General features: G+C 41.0%; 2 protein-coding genes across 8 annotated transcripts in view; one reads left to right on the plus strand and one right to left on the minus strand.

Annotated features, from left to right (window-relative positions):
• Positions 1-9,183, plus strand: part of chd6 (chromodomain helicase DNA binding protein 6) — a 93,240-nt gene extending 84,057 nt beyond the window's left edge. For 5 of the 7 annotated variants that reach the window (XM_005469710.4, XM_025907159.1, XM_025907160.1 and 2 more), the window contains 5 exons: positions 493-1,131; positions 1,319-1,558; positions 1,744-1,884; positions 2,149-2,253; positions 2,811-9,183. In XM_005469710.4, the coding sequence (XP_005469767.1) occupies positions 493-1,131; positions 1,319-1,558; positions 1,744-1,884; positions 2,149-2,253; positions 2,811-4,070 (2,385 nt within the window). In that variant the 3' untranslated portion in view covers positions 4,071-9,183. The remainder of the gene's footprint in view (positions 1-492; positions 1,132-1,318; positions 1,559-1,743; positions 1,885-2,148; positions 2,254-2,810) is intronic. The other 2 variants (XM_025907161.1, XM_025907162.1) reach the window with 2 other exon arrangements.
• rspo4 (R-spondin 4) overlaps positions 8,966-15,890 on the minus strand; it is a 40,322-nt gene continuing 33,397 nt past the window's right edge. The window contains exon 6 of the mRNA XM_019359139.2: positions 8,966-12,896. Within this exon, the coding sequence (XP_019214684.1) occupies positions 12,760-12,896 (137 nt within the window). The 3' untranslated portion in view covers positions 8,966-12,759. The remainder of the gene's footprint in view (positions 12,897-15,890) is intronic.

The raw sequence follows: 15,890 nt of genomic DNA on the forward strand, positions 1-15,890 counted from the left end.
TTCCTGTCTCAGTAATGTGTACTGTTGATAATATAAATGTGGAGATTAGACTTGGGCAAGTTGTCATATATCTATAAAGACATATTTCATATATGCAAGAGTGAGAATAATGACCAGATTTGTGTCTCTGCTCTGAGTTTATATTCTGGCTGCTTAGCCTTCAGCGTTTTTAAACCAAGAGGATTGTTTACAAAATGTTTGACACCATAGGCCAGCGAACAGATGGATTATGAGCTGTTTGTTCCGTGTCTCATACTTTCAGATGTAAACAAGTCAACTTGTCAGGTGCCTGAAGCAGCATCCAAAGATGACACACTCACTCTCAGGGGAAAAAAAAACAAAAAAACAAACGTTTTAAATATCTAACAATTTTACCCAGGTCTAGTTGACAGCCGCCACTGTGTTGTGTCTCAGTCCATATGTATGTTTAATAAAGCCATCATCTCTCTCCCATTCTTGTCTACCCCTCACCCACCCTGTCCACCCTGACAGTACATGCCGCGGGGCGGCGCATGCGGGCGCGGAGCTTGGCGCCTTACCTCCTTGCCTCTGTTACAGGAGAGGCTTGTGGCTCCTCCCTTCCTCCCTGAGCTCAAACGAGCAGGAGGTCGGAGGTCTTTCGACTATGAAGCCGCTGCTGCGGCAGCTGCCAAGGTTTTAGCTGGAAAATCTGCATCGTCATGCCACACTGCTGTTACCACAAGCTCCAGTAGTGATAAAGCACCCGTGGTTGCCCCGCCCTCTCACCGTACGGGAGCCATGTTGATAAATGGCTGGCAAGAAGCAGCCATAGATCTGACCAAGTCTTCAGGAGAAATAAGCACCACGAGTAGCATTGGGGCAAATGAAGCTGTGGTTGCACCAGGAATCAGCCACCTCAATGCTGGTGCGGGCAGCAGTCATAAGATACCACCACCACCTCCCATCACGGCCCCGCTGCCAGGCCCCGTGGGAATCGACATGGCTGGGATTCTGCAGGCGGGGCTCATCCATCCGGTAACAGGACAAATAGTTAACGGGAGCCTGAGGGGAGATGATTCAATGAGGAGGAGGAGAGGGAGGAGGAGAAATGTGGAAGCTCTGTACTCTGAGTTCACCAAGAGCCGAGGACTGCACCTCCCTGAATCACAGGTGGGTAGAGGGAGGAGGGCCTTTTCAGTGTAAGGGCATTTAGAATAGTTGCACTTGCTTCAGAGTGAAAGAGAAGCCTCACCGAGAACATTTTGGGGACAAAAAACAAAAGATAAAGTTGATTAAAAAAGAAAGAAGAAAGTAAATCTTGTGTTATCTATGTATTTGTCTGTCTCTCCATGTACAGGGCCGCGTTGAGGTGATCAGCCACTCTTCTGTTTCCTCCTCCACCTCCTCGCCATCCCCCTCTCCCTCAGAGCGACCTGCAGGTCCTCCCACACCGTCCTCCTCTTCTACTCCCACCCCAACCCAGACACCTCCTCAGCCAGAGATTGTGGCCATTGACAGAGAGGCAGCCGGCAAAGGTCTAATTGAGTGGCTGAGACAGAATCCAGGCTACACCATGGATCTGCCGGCATTTGCTCATGTAAGTCCGAGGATTTCTAGGATTGTAATGCTCTAAATCCTGCTGTGTTGTATTCTTTATATTTTGCTTTTTCTGAATTGGAATGTCCTCTGCTGAGGCTACAGTTGTGCACTTATTCTTTTATGCTCAGATTAATTGGCACTCACAACCTTTTTCCCCATCTACCCTCCCTGGCAACTGTCCAGTCTGGCGCAGGTCTGTTGCATGGTTTTGTAGAGCGTCCCAAACAGAGGCGGCATCGCTGTAAAGATCCCACCAAGCTGGATATAAACTCTTTGACGGGGGAGGAGAGGGTCCCTGTTGTGCACCGCGGCACTGGACGCAGGGTAGCAAAAACACACATACACCATATAAAATACACGAAACACAAAAGTCAAATAAAAGTGTGATTTTAAAACATAAAACTGAACCAATGAAAGTTCAGCCATGGGAAGTAGAAGGATTGCTGTGTTATTGCTTCCTTTGCTGCAGTTTGGTGGCGCTTTGCTGTCCACCAATAATACAGGCTGCCTTTGAGTAGTGGAAGCTAGAAGCTTACATACAATTTGATATCATTGCAACTACACTGTGCTGGTTTTCCTACTTTGCAGCTTGGTGGTGCTATGGCTCCGGCCATAAAGGAGCTCTCTAGATGGTTGGATGCCAACTCGGAATACTATGTGGCTCCAGACTGGGCTGATGTGGTCAAACACTCTGTGAGTATGATACTGTGTAGCATTGGATGTCAACAGGGTGTGTTTTGCCCCTCTCTGACATCAGTTGTAAAAGACAACAAGCCCCAAGTGTAACATTTCCTCAGAAATGCCATGCACATCAAGCCTGTGTAGCAGGATATCACAGACTGCAGAAAGCTGACATAAGAAGCTGCAGATCTTTTTCTGATGTAGAGAATCAGACATGAGTTGTAATTACTGCCACTCTTTAAGATGTTTTTGTGAAAGCCCTGTAAATTATGAAAATCTATTGCGCTGAATCTTATTGCACTCTTATTCAGTTAGTTGTATAGTTTTCATGCTAAAACAGCCAATTGGTGCCATACTAAAAATGCAAGTATGCAAGCAGATTTGGAAAGAGATGTAGCGTCATCTCTACTCTCACAGGTCTGACACTCGTCAGACCAGTGAAAGACAAAAAAAATAAAAGATGCTTTTAATTGTCCTTTTGAATTTTCCTATGGCTGTTCTTCGAGATACTTGGTCAGTTCCAGTTGTTCTAGTTCACTAATGTGTTGTCTCATGGCCTCCTCTCGCAGGGTTTCCTTCCTGAAGGGAAGTTCTCTCGGATCCTCACAGAACCCGTCAACAAGGACCCAAGCTCCCGCCGCCGTGGACGTCGACCTCGCAGCGAAATGCCTAAGCCTCTCCTGTCCGTCTCGGACTCTTCCTCACCGGGTCTCGGTCCTCCTCTCTTCATGAATGGTGGTTTGATTGGCAGCATGGACTCCATGGTGGCCATGCAAAATCTCCGCAGTGGTATCCCTGGAATTCCCATCTCTGGGATTATGGCAGCTGGATTCCCGCATGGTTTCCCTGCAGCTGTCTCAGCGGGAGGAGCTGGGGGGTCTGCTGAAGATGCCAAGAATGGTCTGAGTATGTTACCCATGATGCTGCATGGAATCCCGCACCCCCATGGGGCTGCAATCCCACAGCATGCTTTGTTCAGCGTTGGCACAATGATGGCACACACGCCACCGCCACCTTCTCCTCATCCCAGCTCCTCCTCCTCGACTTCCTCCTCTTCTTCAGCATCTGCTGTGAAGGTCACCACGACAACCGCACCGTCTGCAACTGAGGCGGCCAGCCCTTCTTCGACAACGCCTGCAGAAAGAGAGGGCACCGCCCCTGCTGCTGGTGGCGAAAAGGACAGGACGCGGGAGGAGAAAGGAGCTGCAGAGGCTAACAAACGACCAGTAGCGGCAGAAGCAGCAGCCATCATTACCTCCACCACCAGGGCCCACCTCAGCTCTGCACATCTTGGAGCTGGCACTGGCAGCCATCTTACCTTCAACCCTTTCCTAATCCCGGGCATGTCCCACGGTTTGCTTTACCCGCACATGTTCTTGCCACATGGTGGCATCATGGCACTTCCAGCCATGCCCCCTGGTGCAGTTGATGGCTCTCCAGGCAGCCCCAAGAGGAGAAAGAAGAGAGGAAGAGAAGAAGGCGAGCGAGAAGAGGAGAGGGAGAAGGCAGCAACTGGAGATGGAGAGGAGAGAGAAAGTACAGATAAGGCTGGTGGTACCTCCCACCCAGGCACCTCTTCATCTCCCTCCATCCCCTCTACCTCAGCTTCAGACCCAGACCCAACTCCAACTGACGAGCTCCAGACTGGGCAGGGGAATGCAGAGGGTGGGTCTTCAGAGCCCCAGGAACCGGACTCCAATGACCACACTGAGGGAGCAACAGAAGACAATGAGAAAAGATCGGAGGAGACAGGAGAGGAGGCAAAGGAGGAGGAGGAGGAGAAGCAGGACACTGAGGAGCAGAGACAAGTGGAACAAGAGGATGCATAGAGGAGAGGAACTGCAGAGGCCTGAAGGACAGCCCACTTCCTGCTCTCTCCTCCTGTCTCCTTTGTTGCTCTCCTTTCTCAGCTGAGCAACAGTGTAAAATTTGTGCCGTGTCTGTCAGTCAATGTCCATGTAAAGACTTTTATTATGATGATGACTAATAATGATGACGATTATATTCAGCTCGGTCATGTTTATATACCAAGACCCCACCCACCCTCTCCACTCATTCATTGTATACAAAGAAAACTAGTGTAAAAAATGATCCTCTCTGTAATGTTCTCCTTCATTCTCCATTGAGACTGAGTCGGGAGGGATACTTCTCAACAGGAACACACCAACACACACCGAATGCAACCTGGCCTAACCAAGAGCAACTCTGACCATAGTATTGATACCGTTTTAGGCTCAAGGTGAGCCAGGGTGGACAGGCAGCTTTGGTTTTCGCCTGGTTTGTATGGACACAAGGATGACTGGGAAGGTGGGGCACAGTTGCCAGAAGTGGTTTTTCCAAAGTTATTTTTCTCACCACAGTTTGGAAATTCTGAAAAGCTCATGCGGGGGAGCGATTAAATCTTATGTTTTGACACTCCACTAAATCTAGGGAAATTCGTGCAATGTTCAATGTTCATGCCGGCTAGATTAATCTAAAAGGAGAACCGTCATTCAGATATGACACTAAAACACCTCTTCCTAATTGATAGTAACAGAAAAACAACCTAAGTATCTAAATATGCAAGAGCCAGTGTCTGCTGCAGAAACACAACAGACCCACGAAGATTTTAGAGAGTAGCCCTTTTGAAATGTATCTAAATCACGTTGATATGATTGTGGGCGTCATTGAATAAAAGTATGTTTAGTGCATTTAAAAAGGCTGCCAAATCAGAAGAAATTAATTTGCCTCTACTAGTTTTATACCTAATAAAGTTAACAAAATTGTGAGAATAATGTTAACTAGAAGATCACAAAATACAAGCCAGGTTAGTCCAACCTAGTCACGAATGTTAAATCCTAACTTTAAGATATTCTGCCAGTTCTCCATGCTTTAGATGCATTTTTTTTTCATTATAATGTTATTATGATTATTAATATTGTGTTACTGCTGCAGTAACTCCTCCATAAAGTAGATCACAAAGATAAATCTAATGTGAACACTAGATGATGAATCCAGATTCCCACAACAGGAGTACAGCAGAAATTCCGAACAAATATCAAGAGAGGCTTAGGCATATGCTTTCTCATTTGCTTTTCTTTATAAAGGCAAGGAACAATCATGAGATTAATTTGTTTTATTACTTTTTTAGCTCATGTCATTTTATTTTTTTTAACTCAGCCACAAAGTCACTTTGGGAGACCCCCACCTCCCTCCCTTCCCCTCAAGTGGTTAGCTCTAATCAGAAAACATGAAAGGACAGGAACATCAACTGTAAGCTCATCCAGGCCACCAGGGGGCAGTAGGAGGCAGATGTGATATCCTGTCTTGCAAACACAGGAGTGGGGAGGAGGGCTGTGGGATAGCAGAGGAAAAGAAGGTGCTTTTTTTTGTCCCTTGGGGTTCATCAAGTCCTAAATTGCATTTACTTACAACAAATCAGGTAACCAGCATCTCATCAGGAACAGTGCAAAATGATGCTGCATAATGATTACAATCATGACCTGTAGCATCAGTCGGTCATCCCCCCCACTGTCCTTTTCCTGTTTTTCTCCTTAGTGTGGGGATTCTGTGTTCAGAAAGAGATTACCTGTGCTGTGTCGATCATCTGTCCAGGGAAAGGGAACAGTCTGTTTTTTGTTTTTTTTTTCTTTTTGTTAGTTTTTTATAAAGAATGAAGAACAGATAAAATAGGTAGAGGCGGGATATGGTAGTATGAATCACTCTGGCTTTCCCCCCTCACATTAATTTTAATAGCAGTTCATACTAAGAGTTTCTAAATATGTAAATCTATCGCTGTATATTGCTGATTTTTTTTAAAAAGCGCACCATTGATTTCTTCATTGTCTTTACTTTGTTCCTCCATTCGGGGGGAAAATACTTGACATATGCGCAGAGGATTTTTGCATAGAGCTTAGTCCCAGTTTTCTTTTTTTTCTGTATCAAACAGACTGTACTGTACATTAAAAGGATGCAAGTTGCTGGTTTTATTCAGTCTTTTCACGACAGGGTGTGTATTTTGGGGGTAAATGTCAGATGTTTCTGATGTAACGTATAACTTCACTTCTTTTTGTTTTCATATATGAAAACATTATTTTTGCACAATGTCTTTTTGTGAATGTTAACCTGTTTCCGTGTGGTCTTTTACTTTCCATTGTGTGTGTGTGCGTGAGTGTGAGCGTGCGTGCGTGCGTGCGTGCGTGCGTGCGTGCGTGCGTGCGTGTGTGTGTGTGCGAGAGTGTGCTGTAATGGGAGAAAGTGTGTATGTGTGCATGCATGCGCACACGTTTTGTGGTGGAGCAGTTTCTACTCTGTCTCGTCCTTACAGGTCACATTTCTTGTTGGGGAAAAAAAAACAAACATAGTTGTTGCCTTGTCACAAGTTTGTGGCTACATATAATTTATTATACTTTTCTTTTGCTTTGCCAAACTTTCACCAAATATGACATTCTTTTTCTGTTAGTTTCTTTATGTATTATTCAAAGTAAAATGCCTTATTTAGCGAGTATTTTTTTTTGTATAGATGTTCAATTACATCTCCTTATTAGGTTATGTTATTGTTTGTCTTTCCTTTTTGTTTTTATGCGTACACGGAGTTGGTGATGTGCATTATCTTCAGAAGCCAATAGTAACGGAAGGTACCACTGCTCAAATCACTACATTTATCCCTAAAGGTCAATCAGTCATCCCTCAAAGCACAAATGGAGAGTTAACAAAAAGTGACTGTTTGCTTACCAGTGCCTCTAAAATTGCAATTTTATTCATTTCTCTTTTTGTGAGCCTCACTTGCACGCTATCTTGACTTCACGTTTCCAGTGTGGCACTTATCTTTTGGAAAGTGGTTAACATTTGAAAATGTAAGTGTTGGATTTTGTCATTAGATGATGCCATGCTGTTCTTTAAAGGGAAATTCTGGGATTGCTCAGTCTGGATCTAAATTTCAGACTCTTATTGAAGAGTTAGGGTTTACGGTCTGCAACTTTCAGAATCCCAAAGTTAAACTTGTAGGGTAAATACCGTGCACACTTTATTGACTAAAGCTGTAAAGTTAATGGAGATGAGCGCTGCGCCCTAGCTGCTTTGCAGTTCACTGCTGCAGTCGTTTTTAAAGCTTTTTTCTTTGCACTCAGAGCTGTAATTATTCATGCTTCGTACCCTGACCTCTTACATTCTTAGCAGTGTTTGGCTTCTCAAATCTCCACAACAAATCTGCTGATAATTAGAGGAATAAGACACAGGCTGAGAAATCTCAGAATTTCCCTTTGAGGAATGCTACTTAATCTTTTAGAGTTCTCTTCCTTCACGGGGCCTTGTGTCTGGTATCCAGCACATCTAGGATGATAATGCGCACACAGTATGTATGCAGCCTAAGTATTTGATTGTTGTCGTGTGTTATTCGAGATTCCCGAAAGAGCAAATCAGAAGGGGAAGCCAGTCGCTTTGCACCACAGATGATTTATCTCAAAGGAACGGGCAAGCATTGCGTTCCAGAGGTCATGTGTGCACATCATTTGCTGTGAGTGGCTTATTCTTGTGCATAAACTTGAAACAAACTTGCAGGTGCAGTATGTAACCACAGCCCGGGGGGGGGGGGTTAATCAGGTCGACTGGCGATGGCTCTGTATTGTCTCTTCGTGTCACACCATGCCTTCTTTAACAGTGTTTTTCTTTTCATTGAAGTTCTCGTTGGTTAACTTAAATGTTCTTCAAAACAGTCACCTCAAAAATGTAAACGTTTATCTCTTATCATAAAAAAAAATGTATTTATTGTACAGTTCTCGTCTTTACGTTGTTGTCTCATGACTGACCAGTGGCTGGTTTTGTTAAGTTTTCTCAAAGACAAAAGCATTTTGGTTCACGTGGAATTTAAAGTATCTGGTAATGTCACATGCTCTGTTTTTTAATTTTTCTTCTTTTTTTAGATGTAATTACATCAAAATTAAATGGTTAAGAGTTCTTAGAATACCTCCTCTTTATTTTCTTTTCATAGTCCCCACGGTAATCCAGCGTGATCCACCCTTTGGTACAGTGTGCAGTTGCAGGATCCTTTCTGAGGCTGCAGTACAGTAGCATACTTTTTCAAAAACTTGCTTTTATTTTTTCCTCTAAAACGAGAAGATGACTGAAAACTAGCAGGTTTTGAAGCTGACATTGTAGGGAATAAATAAAGTACCTGAAGAGTCTGTCAGATGCATGACGTGTTAATCGTGCATTTAAAGTTCAAACTGCAAAGTTAGAACTCTGATTGAAAATATCTACAACGTCATGCAAATATATCACACTATGTTAAGGATGTTATATATTTGTTTCTTTCTCCATCCTGATAGGCTGAAACTAACAGGTTATTAAGCCTTTGTGTTATTTGACAGTGTTCGGGGTTACATTAGGGACTGATGAGTCTTTTTCATTGCCATAGTTCAGGCCTCCTATGCGGCTTATTAGAAGAGCACCCCTGATACGCAGCCTCAGAAGTTAAAGAACCCCTGAAAACAATCCATAAAAATAAAAATATTAGAACTTATTTTCTTTGTCAAGCCAGTCATTACAAAAGCTGAAAAATATCAGTCTCCATATGTGTTTTTTCCAGTTCATTGCAATCGAATTTCACAGACACTGAAATGTTTTCTTGGCAGAAGACACAACGTGAATTATTTCCCCAGCAATTATTTTCTTCTCCTTTGTCAACTTCAGACATTAATGTGGTGGAAAAGCTGTTACCTTTTGATATACGTACTACCAGAATTCGTCAACATGGGTTTATATCGAAAGTGACAGGAACACCTAATCGTAATTTATCTTTGAATTAACAGCCATGTTTTTCTTGAATTTGCTTTTAGCTCGTTGCACCGTCTTAGCGAAGGGAAAGTGTCATTTAAAGTTTGAAGCGACCATGAGATTTAAAAATAGCATAACTGCAGTTTAGGTATAATGATGACAAATGGTGAAAGGCAACTGTAAAATAAATCTTTAGACTGGATCTAAAAACTTCACCACCTTTGTCCAGTTCATGTCTGTGAAACTGCCCTCCAGAACGCGCGGGGCAAGTTGAATATTTGACTGTTCGCAGGCCCTCTCCAAGCATTGAACCAAGTGCAACGTAATTCACCAGGCTGTGATTCACTGGCTGATCCTGAAGTCAGAAACCCGGTCATTAATAAATAAGTTATGTGGTGGGGTTTTTATCTTTTATTTTCTTCTTTTTTTTTCTTTGTAAGTATAACTCTGTATTCCCATGTGGACCAATCTCATGAGTCAAAACATGGTATGTGTGATCTTTTATTGTGCAATAAAAGATGACTTTCAACTTTCTGTTGTCCGTGGAGAGTAATTAACTAACTAAACATGGATATTTTAGCTGATATCCTTATGTAATTCTGATATTTTTGCTTTTCATTTTTTGGTTTATAGACTGTTCTTGCTCAGCTTTCTGCACAGTGTGTACTCAGAAAAGCTGCAGTGGCCTTGTAATGCTGTTGTATTGGTTAGCAGCAATGTGAAAAATTGTTGCTGCTGGTGTTGTGTAAGGGAAGACCTGCCACTTCTTTAAAATTAAGTCGTATCTAAAGGATTCAATAGTGAGAAGTACTTAGACTGATATAGGAACAAATATGTAATCAGGAAAACAACATTTTGACATTGTGACTTTGGGTATTAATAAAAACCCTTAAAAATATTTACAGCAGATGAACACTATCTGGAAGTCATATTCTGGAAAAATGACCTGACACAGGACCTGAAAGATTTATCTGGCCCTTTATGGTCTAAGTGAAAAATTGGCTGCTGGGAAGCAACACTTAAGGAAAAAAGCAGGAAGAAAAGGCTGAGTTTACACTAGAACTGGACTGAAAATCAGTGGCAACAGGTCTTATGGAGTGATGAGTCCAAATTTGAAACTTTTAGTTCAACATTTATGGAGGACATCAGGAGAGAGTTTTAAAAGTGAGTGCTATCTTTAAAACACGGTGGAGGCTCTGTCATGGTTTGGGTTGCATGGCAGCCAGGAGTGTTGAGGATCTTCTCAAGATAGAATTGTTGTCACAGAAAAGTACTGTCTGATCCAACATGCAGTACCATCTGGAAGGCAACAGTTTAATATTTCAGTCTCAATCACACAGCAGAACAGATAATGGAACACTATCAGTCATGGATTGGCCTCCCCAAAGCCTGGACCTTAACATTATTTAAGCACTTTTTGATCATCTCAACAGAGAATGGAAGGAAAAAGGTGGTCAACATCCAGAGAAGAGCTCTGAATGTCCTTCAAGAAGCACAGGGGGCGATTGTGGCTCAAGAGGTGGCAGTTCGTCTTGTAATCGGAAGGTTGCCTGTTCGAGCTCCGGCTCGGACAGTCTCGGTCGTTGTGTCCTTGGGCAAGACGCTTCACCAGTTGCCTACCTCTGGTGGTCAGAGGGCCTGGTGGCGCCAGTGTCCAGCAGCCTCGCCTCTGTCAGTGCGCCCCAGGGCGGCTGTGGCTACAACGTAGTGTGTGAATGACTGAATGTAGTGTAAAGTGCTTTGGGGTCCTTAGGGACTAGTAAAGCGCTATACAAATACAGGCCATTTACCACAGACGAAGAACAGATCAACTAAATTTTGTCTGTAAACAAAACTGCACAATGGCTGCATCAAAATAAACATTTATTGAAATGTATGCTCGTGCTGTGGATAAAAAAAAAAAAAAATGCCACTTTGTCCTTGAAATATTGCTAAATACATGCAAGCAAGCTGTTAAAGAGACAAAGCCATTTATCAGCTCTGAAAAAAAGAAATACCCACATATTCAATCTTGCTACACCAACTATGCATACCAAGGTATACTTGAGCATATCGGACAAGTCGGGAAAATAAAAGAAAGAAGCTGGCATATAACTAAATAAAATTCTTAACTCATAACTTCCGTCACTGTGATTTAAATACATAGTGTGAAGTTAAACTCTGTAGTAACAAGCTTGACTATGTGGGACTTCTAAAGCTTTTTTATTTTATAGAGATAGTTTGGTTTTCATGTTCAGGCTGCTGTGACAGTAATTTCCCAACTGCTGGGATAAATAAAGTAAGTCTTATCATTTTTAGGTTCACTGGAATAGCAAAAAAATAGCAGAATAAAAACAAGAAGCAAAGAACAATTTGTGCTCTGCTAACATTATTTTCTGTTGGATACTGAGGGCTCTGTTGTGGTTATCTTAGCTATTTTCTTAAACTGATTCAAGTTACAGTTATATTAGTTTTATCATGATAATGAATAACAGACACTTTATACACAGTCTTCAGGAGCTCAAATGCATGTAAAGTAAATAATTTGTAGGCAATGATAGCCTAAACTCTGGAAATAATGGACATCACTTTAAAAAAAGCCTCTTTATGATACTTATGTCATGCTTTTTGCTTTTATAACATCTGTCTTCAGTTTTTACTTTGTGAGCTTCAGAAACTTCTGGGTTGCTTCTGCTGCATTTGGCTAAATATGAGTAGAAAGTACTGCTCTACACACCAGAGTTCAATAAATACTGATGACCATGGGAAGCAAAAGCACACCTTTCTTTCCTCCACAGTGTTTTGCAGATTATATAGCAGGTACACTTGGGATTATGAGCCATTCCAAGCTTTCGACATGCTCATTTCTTCATAAATTTCATATAAATAAAACTGAACTAAATATTTTTGCAGTCCAATTTGATCCAAGTTTCTGTCCGGTCTGTCTGTACTAGAGCTGCTCTGGCTTTTGTTGTCTTTTGGGTAGTTTCTGGTCATTTCTCTCATGTAATCTTCTCTTTGTGCTTGGATGATGATATGCCTACCTCCTGGAGGCTGTTCTTTACTTAGCTGGATGCAGTTTGTCTTTACTATTTTAATAATCCTTTGCTCACCAGCCACTGCTGCTTTCTATGCACGACCAGGACTTTAAGCTTCTGAGTTGGGGGGGGTTGGGGGTGTTTGGGGTAGACTGTGATTTATTTTTAAGCCCCTTAATTTATTAATAAATACTGAAGAAAAGTCAAAACTGTACATGAAACTTAAACCTACATAAAAAAGGTAATCTGTCATTCCTAACCTGTTAATATGGTATTTTACTTCAACCTCTAAAATTAAATCTGCACTTAATATTAATTGTATAACTGTAACTTGAAATTTCTGCTAAACTGATGAAATGACCAGAGAAAATGTAGCTGTGTAAAAATCTGTGGCTATAAAATCACTAAAAGATAATTATTTGAAAATATGACTGAGAGATGGTTCATATGTCGCTGCTCCTGCATGGGAAGCTTGAAATTAGCCATTTTTTTGTGTCAGTCCAAGGAGGCAGGTTAATGGTGGCTTTACCTGATGAAGGGAGATTTTTCCTCGCACCAAGCTGCTACTTTAGACAGTTTTAAAACACTAGTGAAAAGCAAGACCTCTTAGGAACTTTTAGTTTTTGGATTTTGGTGGATTGCAGTCTCGATTTATGCTTCTGACCTCTGTGGTTGGGTGCTTGGAAACGATACGGATTTATGACATATTTTCATATATGTTCCATGTTACATCGTGTCTGTCTCCCCCTCAGGGATCTCCATGATGTCTTTGCTCCCCTGTGGTTGTTCTGTTTGTTGAGTTGCCAACGCTCTCGCTGGTGTGCAGTCGTAGCCGTTTTCGCTCCTTCTTCTTTCCAAGTCCTCCTTTTTTACTCTGTCTTCTCTCTGACAGATAAAAAGATAAAACAAGTCAACATGAAACATTAAATATCACACATGGCACATCTGCATTTCAGATCAGTTGTCTACATGCATATTTTGATCATAATTAAAAGAAAAACTTTATTTATTAACATATATGCATGTATATACATTTTTATTTAAATCACAATAAAACCACCCTCTTTTAAGTGAATAACACACACTACATGTAGAGTAAATGGAAGGATTTTTTTTCTCCTGTTCATCATAATTTATACATTTATAAATAAATCCAGTTATTCAGTCATAGTCTGTGTTGAAGGTGAAGAGAATACTTTTAAATCTTTATCAAGCTTATTTTGATGCTTTATTTAGATGAAAATGTTGTTATGTTTTTATCTTAAAAGTAAGTAACCAATAGTAATTGTTGCAACTCCTGGATCCAAAGCAAAGGTTAATAATTCCATTATAAGACACTTACTGAACGTCAACATTGTTTTAGTGAAAAGTGTCTGAACAATACTGCAATAGAAGAAATAAAACTTGAAGAAATCTGAGCTTGGTGATTGGAAAAAGAGGAGAACCTAAAAGCTTTTACATCTAATAACTTTTTGCACTCCTAAATGTTTCAGAACTGTTTTCCATCTTTCAGATTGTGTTTGGTCTAAAATGAAAATGAAAAAAGGCTTTTTGAGGTTTGGAAATCACTACAGTAAAAAAGAACACTTTTATGTTGTAGTGTGACTCATCAGACAGTAGTTTGTCTTCTACCTTAGAAACCCATTAGGCTGTCTTAAACCTAAACAGCTTGATTTATCTTCCCAGTTGGTCTCCACTGGCTAAACCTTCCAGCTTTGTTAATAATTTACTTAATGTGTGTGGAAAATGTTCTGGTCTTGGACAATTACTGTAAAGTATTCTGTAACCTGATGCTCTGAGGTTCTGTTGGCTGATGGTCCACATCAGGCAGGTTTCGGTAAAATGTTTAGCTGCTTTGATAACGGGCCATATGTTTACAGAGACAGGAAAAAGCTTTTAATGCTCTTCAGTGCAGATCTGATGCATTATCTGCTGTGGACACACATGCATCATGTGTAATGTCATTTATTTTTAAAGACCCGAGGACTTTAAATGAAACTTTAGTGGGTCTGAACACAATGAACAAATGTTTTGATATTTCAAAATACATCATGACATATCAGTTTAAAACTTAACCATATATCTCATATAGCTGTCTCATGCTGTTAGGGTAAGTTTTAGCTTAGATAGAAAATGTGGTTTTAATGTTCAGGAAGGGAGAGGAGAGCTTCAGTATCTCTGGCATCAGCTTAAAGGTGGAATCATTTTCTGTAATATATAGCACTGATGTTGATTTAGAGCTTGGTTGGACATCAGAGTAAAAACAACTGCACGCAGAGAGGCAGTAAAAGAAGAAGAAAGGAAGCAAACCCCAAGAAACATACTCTCGTGGTCACACTAGTGTTCATAAAGAATCTTTCTGCCCCACCTGCCAAAAATAAAAAATATATCTCTAACTTAACAAGTAATCCATTTCATATCTATTAATATGTGCTCACTAACCGATCTCTAATGAGCCACATGGTCAAGAAGACCTGCTTGAACTGAGCATCAGAATGAGGAAGAAAATAGATTTAAGTGATTTTGAACATGGCTTGTTTTTGGTGACGGATGGGTTGCTGACCTGCTGGGATTTTCCCGCACAAACATCTTTAGAGAGAACGATGTGAAAGGACATCCAGTCTGCCTCGTTGATGTCAGAGGTCAGAGGTGAGTGGCCAGACAGCTTCAAGCTGATAAGAAGGCAACAATAACTCAAAAAACAGCTTATTAAAACCAAGTTATGTAAAGGAATGTGTCTGAACACACAACATGTGGAGCCTTGAAACGGAGGAACATACAGGCTGCCACAAGCTAAGAACAGGAAACTAAGACTACAATAGAAGCAATAAAAGGACTAAGGCTATACTTGGATTTCTATGGGACTGCATATAATAGTGTTAAAATGTTCTTTTTTTATGTGCAATGCAATTATTCTGTGCTATTCAGTATAAACCCTGCATCAAAGAGACATTTAAACAATCTTCAAATAACAGCTATTTGTTGTCATTCATTTTATTTTAACCTTTATTTAACCTCTTGAGCTCAACATTTATAAAGGGAGACCTGACCGCGAAAGGACGCCATTACAAGGAATCCAAATTTTAAAATTAAGCAGTGACATGAAAACTGAGTGTCAGCCATATAACATACAAACCTGTTTATAATTTTTTGTTATAATAAAAGTATTCCTTAAAAGTCAGTGAAACAAATGAGCTGTTTGTCACTCACTTCTAAACAACTGTTTTTTGACACAATGCTGTTTGCACGTGTATAAATCTGACATGTCAAATGACTGGTAGAATTATAATTTCCGATTATTAACAATTGATTTTTTAGTAGAATTAATGCAAAAGAAAAGTATTTTGGTGGGTTAATAAATGTATTTCATAAGGCTTGGGAAGGATTTTTGTTTTTAAATTTGAAAGGTTTTTCTTTTCTCTTCTTGTTACTCCATTTGTAAGTTGGGTTTCACGCTGGGTTGAAAAAGGCTAAAGTGAACTCGAAAACTGATGCTCAGAAAAAACACAAACAATTCAAAAAGAATTACAATTCCTTTCTTTTCTTTTGGCCGTCTTTCCTTTTGTTTTCGCTCCATCTCATTCCATCCAAAACATTTGGACGTGCGCATTGCACAGATGAAGAAAATACAGATGGTGCTCTCACTGTGTCATGCACACAAAATCACATCCATCAATTCAAACTGCCGGTTGCCTTTGCGCAGCTCCACAGCGGCACGGTGGTGTTGTAACTGCCTTGTTCAGCAGAACATCCCTTGCATTTTTGGGGCAATCCTGGAGTTTCTACTTTCTTCCCACAAACCAATCCAGATATCTCAGACTGGCAGTCTCTAAGTCAGCTGTGTGCGTGGTGTTGTTGAGGCTGTGGCAGTGAAACTAA

This window comes from Oreochromis niloticus, linkage group LG5 (genome assembly GCF_001858045.2).
Source record: "Oreochromis niloticus isolate F11D_XX linkage group LG5, O_niloticus_UMD_NMBU, whole genome shotgun sequence".
NCBI lineage: Eukaryota > Metazoa > Chordata > Actinopteri > Cichliformes > Cichlidae > Oreochromis > Oreochromis niloticus.